Genomic DNA, 25,686 nt, shown 5'->3' on the forward strand with positions numbered 1-25,686 from the left:
GTTAAAGGTGAGATTGAGATGAAAGATGGTACATTATGGCCTAAATACTGACATCCAGGCGGGATACATGTTAGTAGGTATTCCATTGGTACTTGGTACGCACGAAGCGGTTCGCTTCATCTTTTATAATGCGAAATACTAAGGAGTGGAATTCGCTCCCATTGTCTAAATGTCCAGATAAATACAATCTAGAAATAAACCAGTAAAATACTCCTTCGGCCTCATCTGCAATTTTCATCAGGTGAGATAGGGGTTAATATCAGTTTTATGTAAAAAATAGGAAATTATTTTAAAGGTTTCCTTAGGTACAGTCGAATACAAATATATATATATATACAGCCATAGCGTCAAAATATGTATGCATCGACCTTATGTTTAGTGGCATAAAGGTATACAGATATTTTTGACGTCTTGGTAACGTATATATACTCGTATTTATGCCTTGACCGAACTGGGTACCTACGTAAACGACCACTACAAACTTAAAAACTAAACTAATTAAACTTAAACTAAATTACTGTTTTACTTTTAATGCTTAGGAAACAACACTGTGGTCGTGGTGAGTTGATTATCGCGAGTCACGATTTAATTATCGGTAAAAAGATAAAAATACAGTATTAGGTAGGTACTTACCAAAAGTAACAGCCAATTTAACTGTAAATATCAGGTAAATGTGACATCTTCATAATTCAGTTGTTTTTTAACTTAAAATATGGTCACGAATGGGCTGTTAAAATCTATCGCAATGCTCATGTATTGTAGGTATCGCTAAAGATATTTAATTTTATCTTTCAGGGTCGAACCACAACGGAATGGCAGGATTCTGGGCGAAGAAAGCTTCAGACAAGGGTCTCATTGGCATGGCGTTCACCAACACCTCACCGTTACTGGCGCCCACGAGGAGTAAAAAAGTAAATCACCTCAAATAAATAATTTCCATTACGATACTATTTTCATTATAAAATCCGCAGACTCTTTTGTCTGGCCTGTGGACGAACATGTCGCTCTCGCATCGGTCTGGTCAGCCACCAAAGACGCTGTGCACAGGCATCACACGCCAAAATTCGTCTGGAACAGACTCGTAGGCCTGATGATGATGATAGTTAAAAATTAGGCACAGCCGTATTGTAGTCTAGTAGTAGACTTAATATGGCCTCTCAAGCAGAGGATTGTAGTGTTTTATCAGGTTGAACCCGAGCATCTGAGTTTTTAGAATAAACAGTAGTTTGGGCTCTCACACACAACCGCGATGCAATGCGACGCCGCATCGCAGGAATTAACGATGCGAATTGCTGCGATACGATTTCGTGCGGTAGGTAAGCGGAAGGTATGGTCACCTGAACCTTGCGCTTACCGCACGATGATGATGATGGCGCATGATGCATCGCGGTTGTGTGTGAGGTCGTGCACACACCTGCAAAACAGGTCAACGTAAGGGCGTCGACAGCCGATGCTCAAGGGGGGGGGGGCTACTAGGAGTATAGACCATAGGAAAAGTATGTACCTACCACGTACCTACAGTCGAAAGCTTATGAAAAAAAAACAGGGACGTGCCAAAAAATAAAATATAACTATCAAGTCGTGTCAGCCTTATGACCATGGGTAATTTTAAATACGTTATTTTTGTTTTATTTGGCCGAAAACATTGTGAGCCTATAGGTTGTTTTGTTTATAAACTTTATTTGATTTGTGTTTCCAGGCAGCGCTTGGCACCAACCCGATATCGGTAGTGGCACCGGGGTCAAATGGAGAGACCTTGTACGTTGATATGGCTACAACTGCTGTTTCAGTTGGGAAGGTAGGGTTTTCTTCTCATTATATTACAGTGTTTTTGTTCTCTATAAAGAAACTTTATGCGTGCAGGATCAAGGCTCAGTTTGGTAACGTTAAAATTTAAGGTTTGCCAGGCTTAAACTAAGTTGACGACTAAATCTAGATCCTTTTCCAGAAAATAACCACTGGAAATACCTAATTGTTAATGTTATGTTAACTAACATTCGTTTGTCTTTGTCTTTCTTGGCATTTTCACATTTGGACGCAGACAAAAATACATTTTACAGAACAAAAAACTATAGCTTAACTATAAATTCATATGTCTGCAGATCGAAATACAGCGCCGCAAAGGCGAGCCCTCCCAAATGGGTGGGCGCAGGATCCAGACGGCAACAACACGACGGATGCAGAGTTGGTTAGTTCTACCTAACATCACACTTGTTTCATTCTACATACTTATTATGTATTTCCTAATTGCCCACGATTTTGCTGGGCTTTCCATAAAGGCACAGTGGGCCACCGACCACACGAGGGTCCAGAGGGCTCGAAGCATTCGTTTACATACATGAAAGTGGTCTCCCATGAGCAGTGGCATAAGCTAGGATGGCTCTGTCTATTGTAAAACTTCCAAATACTTTCAACTTCTTTGTCAGTAGGTATGTAACATAAAATGATTCAATTTTTTCTTCAAATCAAATTCTTCTGTGAACTCTGTGATCATAAGCCGTTTTGTCTGTCTAACGCGCTGCAGTATAGTAGTATAGGTATGCTACGGGACAACTCCGGACTGACTGACTAACACATCAACGCCCAACCCAAACCCTTGGTCTTGGTCCTAGAAAGTTGAAATATTGCTTATATCCCTTTGTAAAGACAAGGATTAAAAACGTATTTCGAGATTTTCATACGAGAAAGGGAATCTTGTAAAGAGAACAAAATCGTGGGCGTAAATTGTTTGACTTTTTAACAAGTAGTATCTGTACGACAAGGGTCACGCAACGAGCTGTGGAGAGCTATGCTCGGAGTTTCTTTACGCATCAATAATACCGAAATTGCTCAAAAAAATAAAGTCACTGACATTACTCGACGAATCTGCAAGTTGAATTGGCAATGGCCACATCGTTTAATGAACAGATAAACTTTGGGGAGAAAGATTCTCCAAAAACGTTAGCAAGCCTCCCACTAGGCGGATTATCAACGTGAGAGTTCTATGCAATCGTTCATTGTGACTTTCTAACGGGATAGGTCTTTGTTCAAATTAAATAGAAGTCTACCCGCTGATGATTATGATTATCTGTAACCGTAAGTTAGTTTGTGTCTTCTTCCAGGCGTTTAAAACTGGCTGCCTGATGCCACTGGGTGGCGCGGAGCACACCTCAGGATACAAGGGTTACGGCTTGGCAGCTATGGTTGAGCTTTTCTGTGGGATAAGCTCAGGTATGTACCTACGCAAACATCGTCCAAATTATTTAAATGTTCTGTAGTACTACTCAATTAATTTATGTTTCCACGGCCACAACAATTCCAAGCGCGTCTAACTAAACTATAGCATTGTACTACTATTCGCAATCTACTTGTGTAGTAAAACTATCGACTTCTCTTTCGACAAATAATGCGCAAGGTCTACCTCTGAGACTCTCTACATCTGAGCGCAATCACTGTCCAAGCAGCTTCCATCTTTATTTTTTTGTCTTCACCCCTATTAGACACTAGCATGTTAAACACTAGATATTTACCTTAAACCTATTTTTAGGGTTAGTGGTGCTATCAAGCTGAAATGAATATCAAAAACTTACTCAGGTCTACTACCCTTTGTAGTATTGAAATAATCAAACCACAGTAGGTTACCTAAATAATTTCATCAAAATGTAAAACTAATTCACAGGATCCAAATACGGACACCACATCCGTTCCTGGTCCCACTCAGGAGATGGTGGGCCCGCGGACCTAGGCCATTGCTTCATGGCCCTTGACCCTGAATGCTTCGCGCCGGGCTTCGGCGACCGCCTTGCTGAGAGCATGCAGCACTGGAGGCAGCTGGAACCGGTAAGAAGGGAGAACGTTTGGTTCTAGACGTTGCTTAATGACAGTAGATCCGGCATGCTTTGGCGACCGCCTTGCTCAAAGCATGCAGCACGGGAGACAGCTGGAACTGGTAAGAAGTAGAGAACGTTTGGTTCCAGCTGTTTCTTATAGTGACAGTAGACCAGGAATCGTTCACGGACCGTCATGCTGATAGCATGCAGCCCTAGACGCAGCTGAAACTGATAAGAAGTATAAACTGAAAACTATTATAAACTGCCCCCCTAGATCTCATGTCATCATCATATCACCCAAAAGACGTCCATTGCTGGACAATGGATTTCATTTCAAAAGAGTTCAACAATGATCGGTCTTAAGCTGCCCACATCCAACTGGTTCCCGCGACCTTCACCACTTCGTCGGCCCATCTTGTTGGGGCCTCACGCTACGTCTTCCGGTTCGCGGCCGCCACTCTAAAAAAACTTACTACCTACCTTATCGGCCGTCGGTTCCTGGCGAGAACTGGATGAGAGTGGCCGAGCGTCGTGATCAATGGCGTGCAACTGAGGAGGCCTATGTCGAGCAGTGTACTAAGATAGGCTGATGATGATGGCTCGAATCCTTTTTTATTTTTATCCAGGCTGACCCTAGCCTACCGGTGCTGGCGCCAGGCGACAAGGAGTGGGAAGCGGAGCGTCAGAGCGAAGAGAGCGGGACAGTCTCTTACGTGAAGCAACAGCTGGAGGCCAGCGCTGCGCTCGCGCAGAAACTTAAAGTCACACCCATGACTGTACTATAGACAACAAACATAGAGGATTACGGAAAGGTCAAGTAAAGGGTACAGGTTAATTAAGCTTTAAAAAGTTTAGGTGTAGGGTACTAGGTACTTACTTAAATTTAGGACTTACCAAATTTTTGCACACAGCATTGTCAGTTTTGCATCCTCGTTGCCTTTTTACAGAAGAAATATTTTTGTAATAATATACCTATATATTTGTACATTTCTGTATAACTGTTTTAAGTATCCTGAAAAGAATGAGGATTTCGTCATAATTTCGTCTGTTGTGTTTCGGCGTGGAGAGTAAGACAGCCGGTGAAATTACTGGCACTTGAGGTAGGGGAAGTCCGGGAGACTTGAACTATTTTACTCTTATGCCGCTAAATTGTAACCGTAAGTGGCAGTAACCCGATTTTTGGCATGTAGACGTCATGCCTAATAGGTATCGTTAGGTGTTATTGAAATGAAATAAAACAATAATTGCATTTTGGCATTTTTTTATAAAATTTGGAATATGGCTCAAGTCTCCCCAACCCATGGGAGAGTTGATCAGGGGGTCGGGAGATTTGACCATATATTTATTTATTAGAGAAAACAGTGAAAACATTATTGTTTAATTAAATATTTATTTAAAAAAAAGAATGAATGAATGTATTTAAAGTATGATTCAATTAGATTTATTTTTGATTATTATCTAGTACCACGATGTTAAACATAAATTAACTTAATCGAATGCCTTTAAACGAGCAAATCTTGTATAATATATAATCAGAATCTGGGAAATGGCTCCAGCAATTTCGATTAAATTTGTATGTAGGGGTTTTCGGAATAAAAATCGATCTAGCTTGTCTTATTTTTGGGAAAACGCTTGGTACCGAGTTTTAGCTCGATCGGAGCTCGGTCACCCAGATACTGAACTTATTAAAAAAAACTTATAAGAGATTTATTGTTCTTGTCTTCTTTAGTCTTCGCTACTCACTGTCAACAACTGAAACCCTTCCTCTTAACTCTTTTACTGTTTTCAAATAGTTGCACTATTCTTAATTTTTTCAACAGCGTTTACTGTTTGGTAATATTTTTTCGGGTGGAACCCTTTTGCCTTGTACTGGCATTATGGTATGAGTTTCTAAACAAAAAATACATAAATTTAAAGCCAATCCGTATTTAAATGCTGTGCGGAGGATTAAACCATGTGGTCATGTCTCCCTGCTACTACATTGATCAAGTCTCCCGCACCCCCTTTAGTTCAGTTAAGTGATTATTCTCTAAATTCTAACATCGAATGTTTAAAACGCTAATTGTTGGTAAACTATAATAATAGTCAATATGATAAGATAAAATAACAGCACTCACCCATCAAGCATCTGAATAGCGAAAATTACAAAAAATATATTTTTTTCACTTTTTGGTAACAGAAACATGTGTACTCCGTTTACTGCCAAACCGCACTAATGGCGGCTAATATGGCGGCGCTACTAGTTGAGGCTGTGTACGAGTATAACACAAACTATCAGTGGTGCCGGTAGCGCGAACTTTGAATTAGATATTCGAAATGGTTCAGTCTCCACCTGGGCATGTCTCCCGACTCCCCCTATCCGCATCTTAGGCCTCTAGGTTGGCAACGCATCTGCAATACCTTTAGTGTTGCAGATGTTTATGGGCGGTCGGGCGGTGGTGATCTCTTACCATCAGGAGACCCACTTGCTCGTTTTCCATCCAGTCAAATAAAAAATAAAAAGTTGAAGTTATAAATGTTTACGCGCAGGTTTATCTACGGCATGGACCGAATTAACAAAAATCGACGCCTGATCTAGGAATTGCATGTAAACATGTATACCTTAAAGTAAAACACATAATAAAATCGTTTAATAAAGTGCTTGAAGTTTTATTCGCGCTGCAGTTCGCGATCACATTCACCAGCTCTTTCTATCCTTTACGATTTGTGATTCCAATTGTGTTAGACAAGAACGCCTTAGCTCTTCGAACACATCTTCTTACGGCCTCTGCTTTCCATCATCTACTTGTTTCAACCGTGACAGATAGATGTCTACCAATGGTACTGCAGCTTGTATAAGTACTTATATAGGGTGGGTCACCAGTCACGGATAAGAACCAATAATGGTTTTTTACCTGTTACCCCAAATTTTAAAAAACGGACCCTAGATTTTATTAGACTAATAACACTAATTTTATGTAATTTGTCTCAGGGCATGATTAAGTAGGGTTACATTATTATGGTTAGGTTATATTATTATTGATGTTATTAATTTTTATTATGAAAATGCTTAATTTTAATTTTAAGAGAGAATTAACTAATTAATTGTATATAATATTGCTGTGCCCTAACAGGGTAAATGTTGAACGTTCATACTTTTTAAGATAGATAGATAGATAGATATAATCTTTATTCTTCAAAACAAAGACATGGCTTAGTAGCTAAACTTATTATCACAACATTTAGCGCAATAAAGACTTTGAGTTTGAGTTTGAGTATGATTCGGGTTTTGTTCCGCTTCCGCGTACCTACCTTGATTTTAGAGAAGCTCGATATTTCAAATCGATATCGTTTGTTTGGATATTATCGAAATATTTAGCTTCTCTAAAATCAAGGTTCCGCGTACCTCCCGACAAAACCCGAATTTAATCATAAAATTAGTAATGACCGCGATAGTCTAAAACATTGTGTTAATAACACTAATGTTCAGATGATAATCATGACGTGAGCTATACGACTAAAATCATTGAATCCTTGCTGTCCACTGCGCTTTACATGCCCATGATTGGTGCCGTCACCCTAGCTGTTACGATGCCAAATAACGTAACCTAACCATAAAAATTTCATTTTTAATACAAGCTTTTTTTGCTGAATGTACCTACTTTTTGTTGACTGTACGTGCATTGTCACCCAAACTACATTTGCATACCAAATTTCAAGTCGATGCTATTAACCGTTGAAGAGTTCCGTCCTGCGGAGACGATCCTGGCTGGACTACCAGGATGCCACTACTAGATTATTGTATTGTCACGTGATTTACATAAATATGCCAAATTTCAAGTCAATCCGAGTACTGGAAGTTGGTCGAATTTAACTTGCAATATTTGACTACAGACAGACAGACAACGGGACAGGTGAAACTAAATAAAGCTTGAAAAATAACAACTGCGCCCCAGCCGATACGGTCGCTTGAGTTATTGCTACTTCTAATCAGGCCAGACTAAAATATCCCTGCCTGTGCCTGCATTACATCTGCATTAATGAAATCAGTAGGTACTTAAATGAAAATGTTAACGCTCACTATTACTGATCTATCTACATCGTAATTGTTAAGGAAAAAGATAAAACATTTGTAGGAGCTGTATCTGCTGCAAGCGTAATCGAATATTTACTAATTGTCGTTTTCAGTTCAGGATGACCCGTCCTTTCGCCGAATTTAATTACGTAGATTTTCGTTTGAATATAATAGAATAGAATAGAATTAGTTTATTTTGTCTGAATATGGTACAATTGATGGAATTGTTACATTATGTTCAGCATATCCTGCCCATATAGGCGTAGAAATATTATTTTTACAATTATAATTTTATAGGGAAAAACATCGGATTAATCTAGACCTATTAAATTGGCCAATAATTATTTTTCTTAATATTACAACAATAATTATAATGTACATAATTTATAATTTCAACATACTTACATACATAATACTTATATTTTTACTATACTATCGCCTATCGCAGACATCTATTGGCAGATTTTTCTTTTGGCCGAGCAACGTTTGGTATAATTTCGTTACGAGTATTATAAGTTTCGCCGAGTAGTCGAAAGGAAGAATAGCGATATCGACGTTTAAGAATCAATTACACCTAACTATCATGCTAAAAGACGGAAGATAGACGGTATAGATTCTTAATCGTCGATATGCAGATTTACTTTTAGTCGATTGTTTATTTCGTAATTGTTTCAGTTGATCGAACATGTGTGCCGAAACATAATAAGCAGAGTTATCGCATGACATCAAAATGCGTGGTTAGGTGCGACGACGAAAGTAAGCGAGGAGGAGTGTTTAGGTAGAATTGTGACCACAACAACGCACGGAAGTGGCAATAATGACTAGATTATGTAAAATAAATGCTATTAAGAGAGCAATAAAGCACATTTGTAGTACGATATTTTAATTTCGACATTCAATATGTTGACATTTACAACTTAGATATTTTGGTTATCGACTTTTTTACTCAATCGATATTTTAATCAATCGACATTTCAATCTTAGACATTTTAACCATAGGTATAACAACTTTCGATATTGTGATGTGATACAATCGATATTTTAATTTTCGATATTCAAATATGTAACCGTTGGTCTAGTCCATAATCTCTTAATGTCTATTTGACAACTTCGACAACAGTGTCACGTTTGCGATCCATCAAATAACTGAATGAGCCAATCGCAATAAGCAAGACTGTAATGTCAAACGGACCTCTAGATATTAACGCCATCTAGCGAGATTTTCACCTGTCAAGAAACCCTAATTGCAAATGTTCCCGAGACAGTCAATGATATTAACACTGATGAAAATAGAATTGTAACGTGATGTAGAGATAACGAGATACCCATCAACCGTTAGTTAACTACAAAATCCGTTGTTTGCTGTTTAGTTCGTGCACCTGCGTAACTGATGCTTTGTCATTTCACACTTGAAATAACTACCATTACCCATCTAGTTTCAGAAAATATTTTTAATTTTTAGTTTCCCGCCATTAATGTTTACCTACCTACTTTTTTTCCACCTGGTATTTAAGTGATACCGCGGCCCATGGACACCTGTACCATTGGAATTGCTGGCGCGTTGCCGGCTTTGCAAAAAATGGTACACTGGCCAGGCCCCTTCCCCACTGCGCACAATGGGCACGTGCCCAGGGCCCCGCGATGGATTGCGGCCTAGTCCCTGCCATAGTCTCTCTCTATATGCACCTACTGTAGTCTTTGGTAGTTACCTATCATAGACTAACGTCCACTTGCAGGATTTTCAATGTAGGTTTAAGTGGTCCCGTCAGATACATACAAGAACTGTCAGTTTTAGCCTTAAAAAAGCCTCAAGACGTCCTTAGTATAGTAATATTATATTGTCCTTGTTACCTATTTATCCATACCTAATATTATAAATGTGAAAGTATGTTTGTATGTCTTTTACACGTCGAAACGGAGCAACCTAAAATTGCTAAAAGTGGCTCCGAAGCGGTAACGTTTCGTGTGCTCTGCCTACCCCATTTGGGAATACAGGCGTGATGTTTGTGTGTTGTGTGTGAGTGACATAGGCTACTTTTTATCCTGGAAAAATGCAGTTCCCGAGGGAACAGCGCGCGATAACCGATTTCTACGCGGACGAAGCCGCGTGCGCAAAAGCCAGTAGTATTATAGGTACAAATAAAAAATCTTTTCATTTACTTATGTAGGTACAGCTGCCCTCCCCTGCCCCCCCCCCCTGCGTACGCCCAAGGCAAGGTTTTTAGGCCCGGCCAACTCGACGTGGTTTTGGTGGGTCCCTATTGACTCTCATAAAATTCTTTTCCTATTTTTTTATTTTACTACCTACCCATTTGTGTTCATATATCACTCTTCATAATTTTTTTCCTCATAGGTAGGTACTTTTTGTTCATAATTTTTTATTACTAACATTGGAACTCACAACAGACAGTGTTCATATTTTTTTTACTCATAATGACATACTAAGAACACATCTCAACTCATAATGTTGCTTTTCAGAAAATTGTCCTTCATATCATAACAGACGAATATAATAATTTTCTTATTAATAATGGCATTAATAAGAAAACATTTGAACTCATAATATTGTTTTTTCATAACGGTAACTACCTATGCAAAATAAGATTTACTTATATCGTTAATTATTTGTATTATATTAGTATTAGTTGAAAAATATGTTCGGCGTAAGATCACAGTTCTACAAACAATACGGCTGATCGATTAGAGCAATGCATTCGTCGATATTCCTAGCTCTATACCGGGCACAACGTGATATGTCGAAAAAAAGAAAAATGTAGGCACGACGAGCGAAGCGAGGTGTGGTTAGTATGTATTATGACCACAACGCACAAGCCGAGCGAGCGAAGCGAGCGTGCCGCGGCAGCGGCCGGCAAAGTGCCAGAACCGATATGGCTTCGTTTCATGATATGCCTAGGAATTTCATGATCTGCCTAAACTGGCCAAATCATGAAATGGCGGCATTTCATGATATGCCTAGGAATTTCATGATCTGCCTAAACGTCACTAGGCAAATCGTTAAACGGTGAGTTTTCAACAATATGGCGGATGTCCCTTAGCGAATTCATGAAATGGCGCCATTTCACGATATGCCTAGGAATTTCGTGATCTGGCGGATTTAACGATCGGCCGCCGACACGTGTCAGTCAATAACACTTATGATTAAGAAATATATGAAAACAAATATTAGTATTAAGTAACAAAGTTGAATTAGAATGATTAAGAGTTTAAATCGTTAGTAAGTATAAGAAAATATATAAAAACCAATATTAGTATGAACAAGGTGTATGATTAGTGATATTATGAATTCCGATGATTATGAGTTTCGATCGTTAGTATTAAAAAAATACATGAAGAGTGATCGTTATGATGTAAAATGGTATGAGAAACATTTTCGGACTTCCGATAATAGGATTTAAAATGTTACTTATGTGAAAAAATGCGCACCCGGTTTTGGTTGTTTGCATTGTGATCGTGCGTGAGCGAAGCGGCTCGGTCCGGTTCGAAACTCGAGTTCGACTCGCTCGGTTGTCCTGTCAGTCAAATCAGCCAGCCAGCGCATATTGCGACAGGGCCGACAGGCCGACAGCCGACTCGCCCGAACTTTGCTCTGCTCTGCGCGGTTCCACTGCGCGGGTTGTTGCATTTAAATGCACGAGTGGTTTTGTTTCATTTGTTTTGTGAAATTCTTAAAAATAATAAACAAAACAGCATTCCCTGTGTTCAATTAAATTTATCGATAGATAGTTTTTCCACTTTACTTTCTCCTGCAGTGTCGTTCTTTACGCGTGAGTGAGGTTAACTTTGCTGTCAGTGTTCCATTATTGTTGTTTTGACGTTTCGTAATTTTTCGTTTAATAAACGTTGTTTTGATTTAATATTGTAACTTAAAATAAAAAGCACGATTGCTTATTAGGAACTGTTTTAAGTGATCTTCGTGTGATTTAGAAAAATCCGGAGTGTAGTGAGTCTTTTGTGAGATCTGGTTTCGCCTACTAAAAGTGTGGTTGAGTCGGTTCAATTTTAACAATTACTCCGCAGTGCTTTGTGCCAGTGATTTTAACGGAATTCCCTTGAACGAAACACGCAAGAAATATCTGATTAAGGTGAGTCCTGTTGCGTATGTGTTCATTATTGTAAGCTTAATTTATCGTTAATTAAATGTTCTTATGTACCCGCGTAGGAGTTGACAAATTAATGACATGCCATGAACCTTATTCTGGTTTTGCTTAATCTTAAACTAATCCAATATTGTATACCTTCCAGACCAGTCCTACCCTAGGCCTCCTGACCTCCAGAATCCTGCCACTTCCCTGCAATTGGCCTTGCACTTAGGTCTATCTTAGCTGAAATAATGAAGTTCAAGAAAGATTTTGTATCCTTCATTAATTAAATGCAGTTGAAGAAGAGCCTTGCAAGATGTAGTTTCCAGAATAATTATAAGTAAATTATTAATTTCACATACTCTTGAGATTGCCTTTTATTCTGAATTTAAATAAATCAAATCATTCAATTTTAGTTTTACTTCAGTAAATAAAGTTGAATACTGATAACTACTGTTGGAGTGTTTTAATAGTTATCCAAAAACATTAAATACAGGCTTTCTGGAGAAAATACTTTCATTTGACCATATTTTTAAAATAATAATAATTAATCTGTGAGTACAATTAAGACAATAAAAATTACAGAGCCACAAAACTTCTTGAATAAACTACAACAAGATTCCAAAGCCACTATTTATTGAATGCATCTATTTTTATCTTAGAAAGCAACAATAGTGATTATTAGGCAACATGTAGATAAAAAACCCATAATCTCGGTAACAGCAATTCTAGCACTGTATGTAATAAAATATGAGTATTTCGATATGAGATAAGCTTCATGCTGCCAACTAGGTGGCAATTTGTTATTATTTCTATTCCTATGTTACCTCTGACTGTGGATTATACATTACTTATACAAGTATCACTAGGTTCTCTTGACTTCTATAACATTCTGATAGACAGATTTGTTGATATGTTAGCAACCCATCATTATTTGGCTGCAGGTCCAACTTGCGCTTAACTGGTTTTTATAATTATAATGGCTTTTTTATCTCCTCTGAGTTTAATCGACCATCATTGCTAAGAAGAATATGCCACAAGAAAAACAGCAGAAAATCACTTTATGTAAAATTATAAAAAAATGTTGAATTGATCAAGGTAGGATTTTTTTATTTTTTATTTGACTGGATGGCAAACGAGCAAATGGGTCTCCTGATGGTAAGAGATCACCACCGCCCATAAACATCTGCAACACCAGGGGTATTGCAGACGCGTTGCCAACCTAGAGGCCTAAGATGGGATACCTCACGTGCCAGTAATTTCAGTGGCTGTCTTACTCTCCACGCCAAAACACAACACTGCTGCTTCACGGCAGGATTAGCGAGCAATTTAGATTAGATTTAGATTACATTCTCAAACACTGGTTATTGTGGTTTTAATTTGCAATGGAGCATAGAACATTAACATAATTGATTATAAGCTACAAGCATATGCCTACACCTCCTCAATACCTACCATATTTCATGTTAGATAAGGTTCACTCTAAAGATGATTTCAAAATATTTTATAATTAGGTTATTTCTCATATCTACAGAGTTTGATGCTTTATTTCATGAAAAATAATAATATATGAACCTAAATTAATAAGATAACTGAAGAAGTAACCAAAACCTATCCCTACTTGCTAGAGACAGTAAACCATAGCCAGTTTTATAATCTTGTTAAAACAAAGATAATTTTATTTAAATTAGACTGTGCCCGACTGAAACCCACCAGAATATTGATCATTCTTCTTAATTTGTTTGATGTTAAAGATGAAGCTAAAGTTGACTCAATATTGAATAAACAAAGTCATATTTACTATACCAGCACAGGCTTCCTACTAGTAGGGTTAGTCATACAATGATGTAATGTTGTTGCATTATAAAAATCCGTCCTTTAATATTGAATGACGAAATTACTAGGTTTTATGGTTAACTATAAAATGTTTATTAACAACTGCATGCCTCTTATCTCTATAGCAACAGTTTTCAAATAGGATTTTGTTTAGGTTTTACCTTTACCTACTAGCACTTGTAATGCCACTGACAATAAGGTTGATGCATGCTATGTGCGTATACTTGATGAGATGGCTGTAACATAGACATTTATAACTTCGACCATACCTTAACCCGTGATGACTTTAAACTATGGAGCAAATTCACTGATTTTTAAACACATTTGTTATCCATGTCAATGGCTTCGTGAATCTTCTTTCCGTTAACATGTCAAACATTTGTCTTATGCCTATGGATAATCTCGATTTATAGTTAATTCAAAACTATCATAGATACACTACAATTAATAATAGTAATAATTAGAATTGTTAAACATAATATTTAACAGCATAATAATGGCTGCATATTCACGGAAATTACTTTTACTGACTATATTTATATTGTCTAAAAAATATGGCTGTAAGTAAACATCGCAATGAAAACAGTAAATAAAATATTCTTTAACTGTTTTAAATGCTTATAAACTTGCTACCATAAATTTAAAGTGACACTAGGTATTTAAGCATAAATGATTTATTACTGCGTAGTTTCATATTTCCTACACAAATAAGATTTAATGAAGAAAATAAAATTTAGACATGCGACGTGTGAGTTACTAATTTGTGATTTGGCACTGTGCTATTGCTTTGCAGGTTCTCATTCTGAGAGGAGGCCTGTGCCCAGCAGTGGGACGTATATAGGCTGGGATGATGATGACTGTGCTATTAGCTCAGTGTCTCGCTTTAGAACAAAGTGAGACTATAATGTCAAGCTGGCTATTATGAGTAAAATGCGTACCGTAGTTTGTGTGTGTGTAGATCTTGTTTTGTAAATAAAGTATTTATCTAGGTACTTTTTTCTGTTGAATGAATATCTGGCTTTAAAAGCTGGCTTACCTCTACCATAGGACTTATATCATAACCATACCATTAATGTGCATTAATTCTAAGGTATCAATTAAACTTTAATGATATAAAAATAATTAATAAATGAGTTATTATTAGAAAATAATTAAAATAGTACCTACTCACACGGTTATGTTGCGTGTGTAATAAATAAATTCACCTATCAATACCTACGGCGGAAGTGCCTATCGCCCTGCGCAGGCGTCGCTCCTACTAGCCCAGCATGGTCAAGCATGATCGCGTATTGTTCCCGATTTACGGACGTAATTTTTTCGATGTTATCTTGTCTTTACGGTTTTTAAAACTTCCATCTTTTAAGACACTTTTTCTAAGGAAATTCGTTCCATTACATTGCGGCGCTCGACAGACCACTTCAATCTCGCAAGATTGCCCCCCTCGCAATGTCAATACAATACATTGGAGGAGGAGGAGAAAAAATTGTGCAAAATAGCAATCTGACTGAATGACTGGTTCGACGATTACGATATGCGGCGTACCTAGGGTTGCCAACAATTTACGCCTGAGAAGGGAAATAAACAGTATTTTAGAAAAATGAACAGGTTTTTTTTTTCTTTTCATGTTTTAAAGACAAATTTTTGGGTGCTTCTCGCACAACTTATCAATTTAGTTTCATTTTTAAAAGCCTCATAGACCTCATCAGAATCAAAACTAAAATTAAGATAAATAAGGAACTAAATTTGTATTAAATTTACATTGGCAAATTCGTTCGGAACCACCACTATTGTGACTATGCTGTACTGACTTAGCGTGTGCTTAGTGAAAGGCAATGTTTATGCTGAAAACAGTATTTTACATACTTTATTTTAGTTCAACAGTAAAAAGTATAATGTAGTGAAAAACAGTATAATACTGTTTTTAACAGTATAGTTGGCAACCCTAGGCGTAAGTACCTAACGACTTCGACTTTAGCGACATATTCATTTGATAGGAACTTGTTTGAAAATCGACAGACCAATTACCTATTTGGCTGATGGTAACCATAATCTTGCATTCTTACTAAATAAGCATAAGTGTACCAAATTTAAGCTCAATCGGACACCAGGAAGTGGTTGAAAAATGGTTTGCAAATTTTAGAACCTCACTTAGGTACCTATGTAAGTATTTTCTGTCATATTTACATACGGACACATAGGTACGAACATTGCAAGTTAAATAAAAAATCAAATACATTATTTATCGTTAATGATATTTCAATGACTTTAAACTTTATACCTACAAGGTTTTATTCACTGAGATTCACGGTTGACCTTGCATCAGTCAGTATGGCTGAGCGTTGCGGGCTCTCTGCCCTCTATCTCAAAAACGGTTAGACGTACGAATTTTTTTTAACACAATATTGTTCCAAATTCTATGCTCTACAATTTTGTAATACTTAAATGTTAACATCACTGGAGCTATAACCTCCTGGGGTGCAAAGTGATAATACTAGTTCATATTTAGAACTTATATCTTTTGAAAAAGGAATAAAGTGTCATTTTCTCTGTATCATTCAAATTTACAAAAAAAAAACAAATTTATCTATGAGATATTAAGTTTTAAATTTCGATGTCATATTTTGTTGTATGGTGGGCCGCAGGAGGATAGAAACCGAGATAATCCCGAAAAACTGACCGTTTCATGCCATGACCGTAATAGGAACGTGCCAGGAACGGAATGTCAAGCGCATACATGACACGCGACGGTGACGGTTGATTAGGAAACGTGCTAGTGGACATAGCCCTATATATACTGTAGTCTTTGGGACATAGTCTCATACTTTTCAATACAAATAATATATTTTTTACTGACACATTGCTATTATACGGTCTTGATATGATACGGTGTAATGGATAGAGACCTTTAAAGCCAGAACAAAATTAAGATAAGTAAACCCACATGCACATGCTTGAGCTAGAGATACAGTCAGCAGGCGATATGCGAACCGGCAAGCTTCCGGCTTGACACGCATGTCACTATCATGTTGAAATTACATTCGATACATCGCACGCTTAATCATAAAAAGAAATAACTCAAAAATGGAGAATATTGAGATTTAAACATAAAACGCATTAACAGCGCGACTGGAATAAAACGCTCCAATCGCCACTGAATTCGGATACACAAGAGTGAAATAACCGAATGACCTCTCTTTCTTTCATTAAAGCGCGCCGACAGGTTAATACTCGTAAAGCGGCAGTTTTCAGTGTTGTGCCGACAGTGACGAAAACAGGACGATCGTATGCGTGGAACAACACAAAATAATTCGGTCTTCGACTAACAGGTAAGGCTATTTATTTTCATAATTAAATAAATAAGTGACTATTCTTAGACTTAATGCTTTTTATTAGAAATATTGTTGTGGTTCCAATAGAAACATTTCGATTTGATGCAGTTTATTTTTAATTTCCTTTGAAAACACTGCAAATCATTCCGAGATAATTCAGTTTATTTTTAATGTACTCTATAATAATTTGTAAGATTTTAAGTTATTCCAGTTTATTTCTAAATTCTTTGTAAAAATTTGATTTGATTTGGGATTGATTCTCTTTGATATTAAAGTAATGCTATTTTAATGTTGCGCTTTTTTAGTTATTTCACTTTATACCTAATATAGCATGTTCAATTTTAGACTTATGACTTAGGTACCTGTGTTGTGGTAGTATTATTATTGTTCCTGCTTCAAAATCTACCTAATCCCAGTGCGTACTTAAATTTAACAACACAATATTAAAATAAAGCTATATCGTAGCTAAGCATTTATTATATGTCCTTCTGTCTTAACTACTTATCTTGCTGTAATTTATCAAGCTGAATACCGCCTATACAAAATCACTTCTGTCGCTTATAATTTATTTTCTATTTCTTCTATTCTTTAGGATGGCGGCGTCTTCAAGATCTCGACGAATACTAAACATGGTCTCACCGCTGTCGCAAGCAGTAGGCAATGAGTCACCAGAACAAGAATATTCAGATCAATTGGCCCGTAACGTAATATCTGTTGATGATCATATTAATGCAAAAGAAAATATATCCCCATGTAAAAATGTTCAAAATCTCGAATATTCCGAGTCCATGATGTGTTATGAAGAGATTAATTATTTTGATAAAATAAGTAATACCAACATCGACCTCACGGAAAACTTTCAGATGAACATAGAGATTCCCGAGCAAACTGAGAAAAATATGGTAATTTCGGAAAATATACCAACTCAAAAAATAACCTTTAATAAAAAATGCTAAAAAGCGTAAACCATCTATATATGTACATGAAATGACATTCGAGTCTTTTTGGGATCTGAAAAAATTACAAGAAGAGTGGGGTTATAATTTCAATACTAATACTGAAGGCCAGGCAGTAAATTGGAATAATATTAAAGTTTTGATGATGAAGAAAGAGACTCCATTCAGTTTTTACTACAAAAACTCATACAAAGACGATAGTTTCAGAGAAGTGGACGTAAGAAATAAAAGAAAGAAGATGAACATTATGGCCAACATAACACTACAGCAAGCTTATACACAGAAACAAGAATTGAGTGCAAATAAAAAAAAGGATCTGAAAGAACTGCTTTCTAAGGGGTTAATTCCCTCGTATTATGCTAGTTTTTATAACTCTATTATTAATTAGCCAAAGTTTCAATTATTTTAAAGTTTTATTTTATTTTACTTGATAGGAGTATAAAATTATTATTTCCACTTTTGAGAGATTTTCAATATTTTTTGGAAGTTCTTTAAGAGTTTAAAAAGCTGTTTTTTATTGTTATAATTATGACTGTTTCGATAGTAATGTTGAGCATTTTTGTGATGATTGTATTTTTAAGTTTGTGGCAGTGAAACTTGAAGACTGATTTGATTAACTAGGTACCTATATTTTCTATCGTAGCTGAAATTAAAATTAAATGCCATATTCAAGGTGGATTTTTAATAAAATCTATGCTTAATTGAGTATGATATTTGATTAACATTTCAGATGTTTAAAGCTAATGAAGCCTAAAGGGTCAAGAAGTTCCTATTTGTTTTTTTTATTATTATTTTGATTACTGTAATTAATAAAATATGAGCGATAATAATGACTTTTATTATTTACTAATTTATAAATAAATCTCATGTTATTTTGACTTAAAATGAAATATTAAGATATAAAGCCCAAGTTTTACTGTAAATTAAAAAAAAAAACGAATTAATGCAAAATATTACAACGGATGAACGTTTAAGTTTTCTAAAAAACAGGAATATTTTGTAATATGTCAAGTAAGTTCGTCCAAATATTCACTTCATTTAATCAAAAATGGAAATAAGTGGCAAGATATGTTTTAAATCTTAAAAATAATTATGATAGAATGTCGTTACCCTATTTTTTCGAATTGCGTATAAAACCTCAAACTCTCAGTCATTTATCAATAGCTATATAGTGAAAAGATTCTCAAAGAAAGTATTTTTTTCGTATTTTTCAAATTAATGCGGAGTAGAGATAAAACTTTAACCGTCGTTTCCCAAAAAGTATCATTTTTGAGATCTTTCTTTTAAATGATTAAGCGTGCGACATATTGTGACGACTGCGCGTAGAGCATTAAACCTACCGGAGAAGTCAACGAGCAGCCTAACCCTGCCGAAAGTATGTGATCAGCGCTGCAGCGGTTATAATGTGCGTGAAGCTCGGTTGGTGTTTGATAATTTCATTGTTTGCATGTGTAGCGACAGCGACGTATTTGAAAAATATGCTTTAATACAGTTTACCTAATTATAATTATTATACTAGTAGTCCGCTGTTAGGAAGTCAATCCTGACACATGTCCCTCCCATATAGGGCATGCTATTCGAGTATTCGTTTTATTCGAGTATTCGCCGTTTTTTAGTATTCGAATACTATACAATTAAGTATTCGAGTTTTACGAGTTTTTTGAATAACTTTATTTTGCTAAAATCGTAGTAAGTTTTTTCGTATGGCTACCCTGAAACGTGCGAGGCAACACTGCGAAACGCCTCCTTTTTAGGGTTCCGTACCCAAAGGGTACCAACGGGACCCTATAACTGAGTAGTCTGCTGTCTGTATGTCTATCCGTTTATCTGTCACACTCACAGGGCTCCTCGAGCCGTAATAGATAGCCGCTATAGCTTTTACTATGGCTATAGCAACAAATACTTAAAATAAAGTAAAAAAATCATACAAGAAACGGGTTTTTCAGCGTTTTCTGGTTGCTAGGCATTGTTAGGCGTTGCTGGGCGGCCAAGGTGACAGCCGCAGTGACGGTTTAGCGCCATCAGCCACCGATAGGCAAAGAGGATGAGAATTCAAAATTGGTCTTTATTCAAAATACCTGTAAAGTGCTTATATTTCGGCGTTTTTTTTACAAGATTTTTAATAACTTGCAATGTATGTTTGTGCGGGTGGAATCTTTCAATTTAAATTAGAAATGGATACCTATTTCAACCGATTGAGCATTGATTGATTTGGCATGTATGTACAAATCCGACATGTATTACGGCGTGACCTTCGGAGCTCCAAGTCCCATACTGAATACGTCAAAAAACCAAAACATTGCCGTATTTAGGACCAGGATGACAGGTGTCAGGATTGATTTCTTAGCGGCGTACTACTATAGCTGTTGCTCGCGACTCCGTTATCCCATGGGATTTGTGTAATTTTCCGTGATAAAAACTATCCTATGTCCTTTCCCGGGACTCAAACTACATATCTGTATCTGTATAGATACCGAATTTCATACAAATGGGTTCAGCGGTTTAGACGTAATAATGTAACAAACAAACAGACTTACTGTATAGAACTACATATAGAAGATCGATAATAGTTACTATGTATGGCGCCTTCATTAGATTCAATGCTCTAAGCGACTGCGCCCGCGTCGGGTGGAATTACACTCCTGATCAGTGCACAGCGGCTGCGCAGAGCACTGCGCTGACCCGATTGTGGGTTATCTGTTTATCTGTGGTATTCGCTCAGGAGTGTCCACTGTTGTCCTCATTTTTACCCGACTGCCCGACGGAAGGTTATTGAACGAAGTTCATCATCCTCATTTTTAACACTGTCTGTGCCTGGGGCTTTGTTCGAGTCGAATTGGGTATTTTCCTCGGTTATAAAAATGTTTAGTTAGGTATTCCTTCTGTTAGATTATAAGAAAATATTGGATACGTATTTTTTTCTGTCAATCAAACATTATTAATGAACAGGTTAATTTAGTATCTTCTCACCCTTACTACGGCTTGGGTCTAATTTCAGCAGTAATAGTTAGGATTAATATAACCTAACCTAACCAACGAAAAGTTGGAAAACCCCCGACTTTTTCACTTCAAAGTCCAATCTCTCAAATACGGCTGAAATGATTTTAATGAAACATGTCTAAGAACTATCACTAGAAACCCTGGTTTCAAATTTAAAAAAATCGCATTCAAATCGGTCCACCCGTTTAAGAGCTATGGTACCACAGACAGACAAACACATAGCGGTGAAACTTATAACACCCCTCTTTTTGCGTCGGGGGTTAAACATGACAAAGATGAAGCGCGTCAAATTCCAGAAGTGGAGACCCGTGACGTGAGTGACGCCGTCAAGTGTCGCACGGCATAACGTCACGCGGAGCCGGAGCGGAACTCTAAAGCTGAGTGTCCACTGTACTTTGTATAGAATCTATATATAATAGATGTTATATAGGTATATATAATAGATATATAGATATATATGATATATATGATGATATATCGTCGGGTGACAAGCAAAAGTCACTAAGTACCAAATACCTACAACAAAGCTCGTAAAGTCTGGCCAGTAAAAGATGAACCTGCAAAAACGCGGCAAATTCAAAAAAAATGCAGAAGGTATCACCATAGAATAAGTAATAGAATAGTACAAGTAGAGATGTCGGTTCTTCGACAGGTTTGACCAGCCCACTGCCACTGTGCCACTTCAACTTGCTAATTCTCTGATCATAAGGACTAAAGTCAATTATTGTTAATTTCTCTTTCATGAAATTTAGTCTTATCTTCCACATTTTATTATCTGCGGCCTATGTTAAAAAAAGAAAATATAGAATAAGATATAAATAAAATACATTTACTCATAACACAAGACACAAGAACAACCACAACACAATAAACAACAACTCTCAACAACTCGACTCGCACCAACAAAGTCTCACCGAGAAAGAAATACGTGTTTTAGTTATTTTATACAGGTTCAGTGCGTAACACTCTTTTTTTACTCAAATGTGCACTGGTGAATGCGTCTGCTCGTATACTCGTAGGTAGTGCCACCAGAGTTGAGCACAATAATGCACACAGACACTGGAAACGGGATTTTGACATTCATTTATTCGTTTCTTTCATTCATTCTCCTTTTATGCAATTAGTTCTTCATTTCTGTGTGTGTTAATCATCCACTTCAACTCTAGTGGCACTACCTATGCTAGTTTTTCTTACTTTTACTTTGTGTATAATGTCTATATGAATATTTTTACGCTTTGATATCTGTTGAAACAGGGGTCAAAAGTTCAAATGAGTCCTACATTCAAGTTATTCAAGAATTTGTTATCTCATTTGGCGAACTAACAGCTCACTAACAATACCTAACAAGCTCGTGTATCGGTTTGCGATAAACCTCGTTATTTTAACAAAAACTTCGTTTTAAACAAATGATAATTTGCAGTTGCTTACGCGTCTCATCGTAATCCTACCAATATTATAAATGCGGAGGTTCGTATGTGTGTGTGCGTGTGTGTGTGTGTGTGTAAGTAACTCCTTCACGCTAAAACGACTGGAAGAATTAAAATAAAATTTTACATGAAGGTAGGTGGACGTCTGGAATAACATATAGGTTACTTTTATCTCCAAATTCCTACGGGATGGGGATAAAATCACTAATGCAATTTTGGGGAATTCCTATGGAAATTTAGTAAAATCTCGGAATTTCAATTCAATGGCTAGATATAATGGATTACGCATGCGAAACTTCGTATAAAGACTAGTACTATCATATGGATTTCGTCCTGTGCGTTAAAATTTTTCAAAATACTTTTCTTTTTTTTAATTAACTTTTTCGCGTGCTCTGGACGGCATTCAAACCCGCATCTCCCGGCTACGCCCGCCGGGTATCTTACTAACTTGTATGTACTGCTACTGCTATAACAACAAAATCGTCGTCTAAAGTGTCAGACATCGGAACGCCATCAGATCAAATTTTACAGGAGGCGCTAAAATTTCACCACCAAAAATGAAAAAATATATACATAAAAAGTCGTGGCAATTAAATAAAAATAGAGTTCTAAGTTTTTTTGAAAAGAGTTACGAGGTCTTACATTTTAGAGGAGGCTATGTTTCTATCGATCTCCGCGTTTTGTCTGCAGCGTCATCGTTACAACGGTTGCTGTTTACTCTTGATGGCAAACAAAGGTTACTTAACTGACAATTACGTAAGTCTAGACTGAATCAAATAAAAGATAAACAATTAAGATCAAAAGCCGATAGTTAAACGGGTAGCGTAATCGAATAAACAAATTCATAAACCGAATCATTCGTAAACACAATCGATTGACCTACAAAATGACAAAGGCATCCAAAACAAAGGTGCTTAATCGTGATCACTTGTTTATTGTAATTCAGACAATGGTTATAAAAACCGGCCAAGAGCATGTCGGACCATGCTCTCTGTAGGTTCGCGTAACCGTTTCTACAAAGAATGCACTAAAAATAGCGCATCTTTATTTCCTCCACGTCCTTTTGTTGAAAGCACACTATGTTGGTTGGCAAGAACTCATAATAAGTACCTATAATCTGATCATGTAGAAAATTATTTTAGTTCAAAGTATTTACTATTTAGTAAGTGTTATCTTTGTAATTTTAACAATTTATGCTGCTTTCGAAGCGACATATTTCCGAACATATTCTTTTCATAACAAAATAACCGGCAAAGAGCGTGTCGGACACGCCCGAAATAGGGTTCCGTAGCCATTACGAATTATGTGTTATAAAACTGTTTTTGCGAATAGCGAATAAATTAGTCTTATTCTTGGTCTTAATTCTGGAATAAAGTATATAAGATCATGGAACGTGACCCGACACACTTGAGATGGCCGCAAACGACATGTACTAACAATTACTCAAGCTGTAAATTACACTTAATAACTGCAATGAGCTCCATAATGACCACGACATGTTTGAGGTCATTTTTATTAGGATTCCGCAGCTAAAATGACAACAACGGAACCCTTACAGGTTCGCATGTCGGTCCGAACGTCAGATATTTATTTAAACTATATATAATAAATAAAATAAATATGTCTATATCAAACAATCTCTATCTAACAATGACATGGTATCCAACAGAAGAAAAAAAAATTTTTTTTTCTTCGGCATCGACAGGCATAAACGTGTGGTAAATTATTTAGGTTTTAAAGACACTGTAAGGTTTTAAACAGTTTTAGGGTTCCGTAGCCAAAATGGCAAAAACGGAACCCTTATAGTTTCGCCATGTCTGTCTATCCGTCCGCGGCTTTGCTCAGGGACTATTTATTTAATCTAAATCGGTGGGTGGAAAAATTTGGAAAAATTGAGGATGGTAGTAAGTATATCAAACTTACAAGGAAAACTATAACGGTTAAGTTTTCTTGAGAATTATTAGTAGTTTAACAGTAAATTGCAGCCTAAGGTATAAAATATAACTAAACTTGGAATATTCCGTACAAAATACGAAATCCTTAGAAAATTATTACTTAATTTTTTCGTAATGGCTACGGAACCCTATTTCGGGCGTGTCCGACACGCTCTTGGCCGGTTTTTTCACATAACCTAACCGTTTGAACAATAATAAAATTCAACCAGCGCCAACCAGTTATTGAACAACTTTACGAACATTGTGCGCTTTTTACACCTTCACAGGGAGTATCAATGTTTGTATCATACCTACAACATACACAAAAAACGCCATGGTCCATTGAGTGTGATCAGATCACGACCGTGTATAGGTACTTATGTGCTTTTGAAGGTCGTAGCAATTGAGGCTTGAACAAAGTTTACGTACCTAACATGATGTAACAAAACACGGTATTATTATATTGTCATGTTTGTAGACATGAATAACCAAAACCTGAATAAACAGCACTTATTTTCTAAATTACTGTCATGAATTTTTGTATTTTGCTATGGTTGACGAAACAGCGCCATCTTTTTGATATAAGTGGAATTTTTTGAAGCATTATACAAGTACAACGAAGGGTGGTTCGAGCTCCCAGCAGCTCGGTGCCGCGGGTGCTTTCAAAGTAAACTCGGTAAGTACTGTCTGGATCGTTTGCTAGATGGCGCTAGTTTCAATTCGAGGTAACCCTGTTACACCTGTATAAAGTTTTATCCTACGCGTGTCGTTTAGTGTCCGTGTCTGTAGTGTCTGTACCTTACCTATATATATAATTATATAGTTGACCAAGAAAATGCTTTACCAATTTTAGTGATAGTTCCTACTTTAGAAATAAAACACTAAGGCTGATTGTCATATTGACTTGTGAGTGAAAATAGGCTTTGACGTTTTAAGCGCTACAAATTATATTAAACTTTAGGGTGGTACCTAAACCAATTTTCATTACACTTACTCGTCAAATTTATGTTATTCGATGTCCGTATAATGGTAGTAGATACTAAAGGACAATGGCCTAAATTGTTCCCAGGGAACAATGGATTTACGTATAGTTTTTCCTTCCAAGGGAGGAAAAGTTTAGTTTTGAAATTTGCAAACATAACGTTAATAATTTCAGACTAAATAGGTTTCAAGTCAGCCAACGTTTCATATTTATATCTTTAAAACTTAGCTATGACTCAATTTTACACCACAAAACTTAT

General features: G+C 36.6%; 2 protein-coding genes, 1 long non-coding RNA gene and 1 pseudogene across 4 annotated transcripts in view; 3 read left to right on the forward strand and 1 right to left on the reverse strand.

Annotated features, from left to right (window-relative positions):
• LOC141434823 (uncharacterized) overlaps positions 1-6,447 on the forward strand; it is a 53,043-nt gene extending 46,596 nt beyond the window's left edge. The window contains exon 2 of the long non-coding RNA XR_012452100.1: positions 6,188-6,447. This is a non-coding gene — a long non-coding RNA (uncharacterized lncRNA). The remainder of the gene's footprint in view (positions 1-6,187) is intronic.
• Positions 1-25,686, reverse strand: part of LOC141434812 ((2R)-3-sulfolactate dehydrogenase (NADP(+))-like) — a 69,876-nt gene that overhangs the window by 17,196 nt on the left and 26,994 nt on the right. The gene's annotated exons all lie outside the window — the stretch shown is intronic.
• On the forward strand, positions 789-4,906 carry LOC141434816 (delta(1)-pyrroline-2-carboxylate reductase-like). Its single transcript, XM_074097260.1, is given in 7 exon segments — positions 789-911; positions 1,700-1,798; positions 2,103-2,130; positions 2,133-2,188; positions 3,102-3,210; positions 3,659-3,819; positions 4,436-4,906. Coding segments are annotated over 7 exon segments (711 nt in total). The 5' UTR covers positions 789-812; the 3' UTR covers positions 4,595-4,906.
• Positions 11,352-25,686, forward strand: part of LOC141434802 (probable beta-hexosaminidase fdl) — a 168,433-nt pseudogene continuing 154,098 nt past the window's right edge.

The sequence above is a fragment of the Choristoneura fumiferana genome, chromosome 14 (genome assembly GCF_025370935.1).
Source record: "Choristoneura fumiferana chromosome 14, NRCan_CFum_1, whole genome shotgun sequence".
Classification (NCBI taxonomy): Eukaryota; Metazoa; Arthropoda; class Insecta; order Lepidoptera; family Tortricidae; genus Choristoneura; species Choristoneura fumiferana.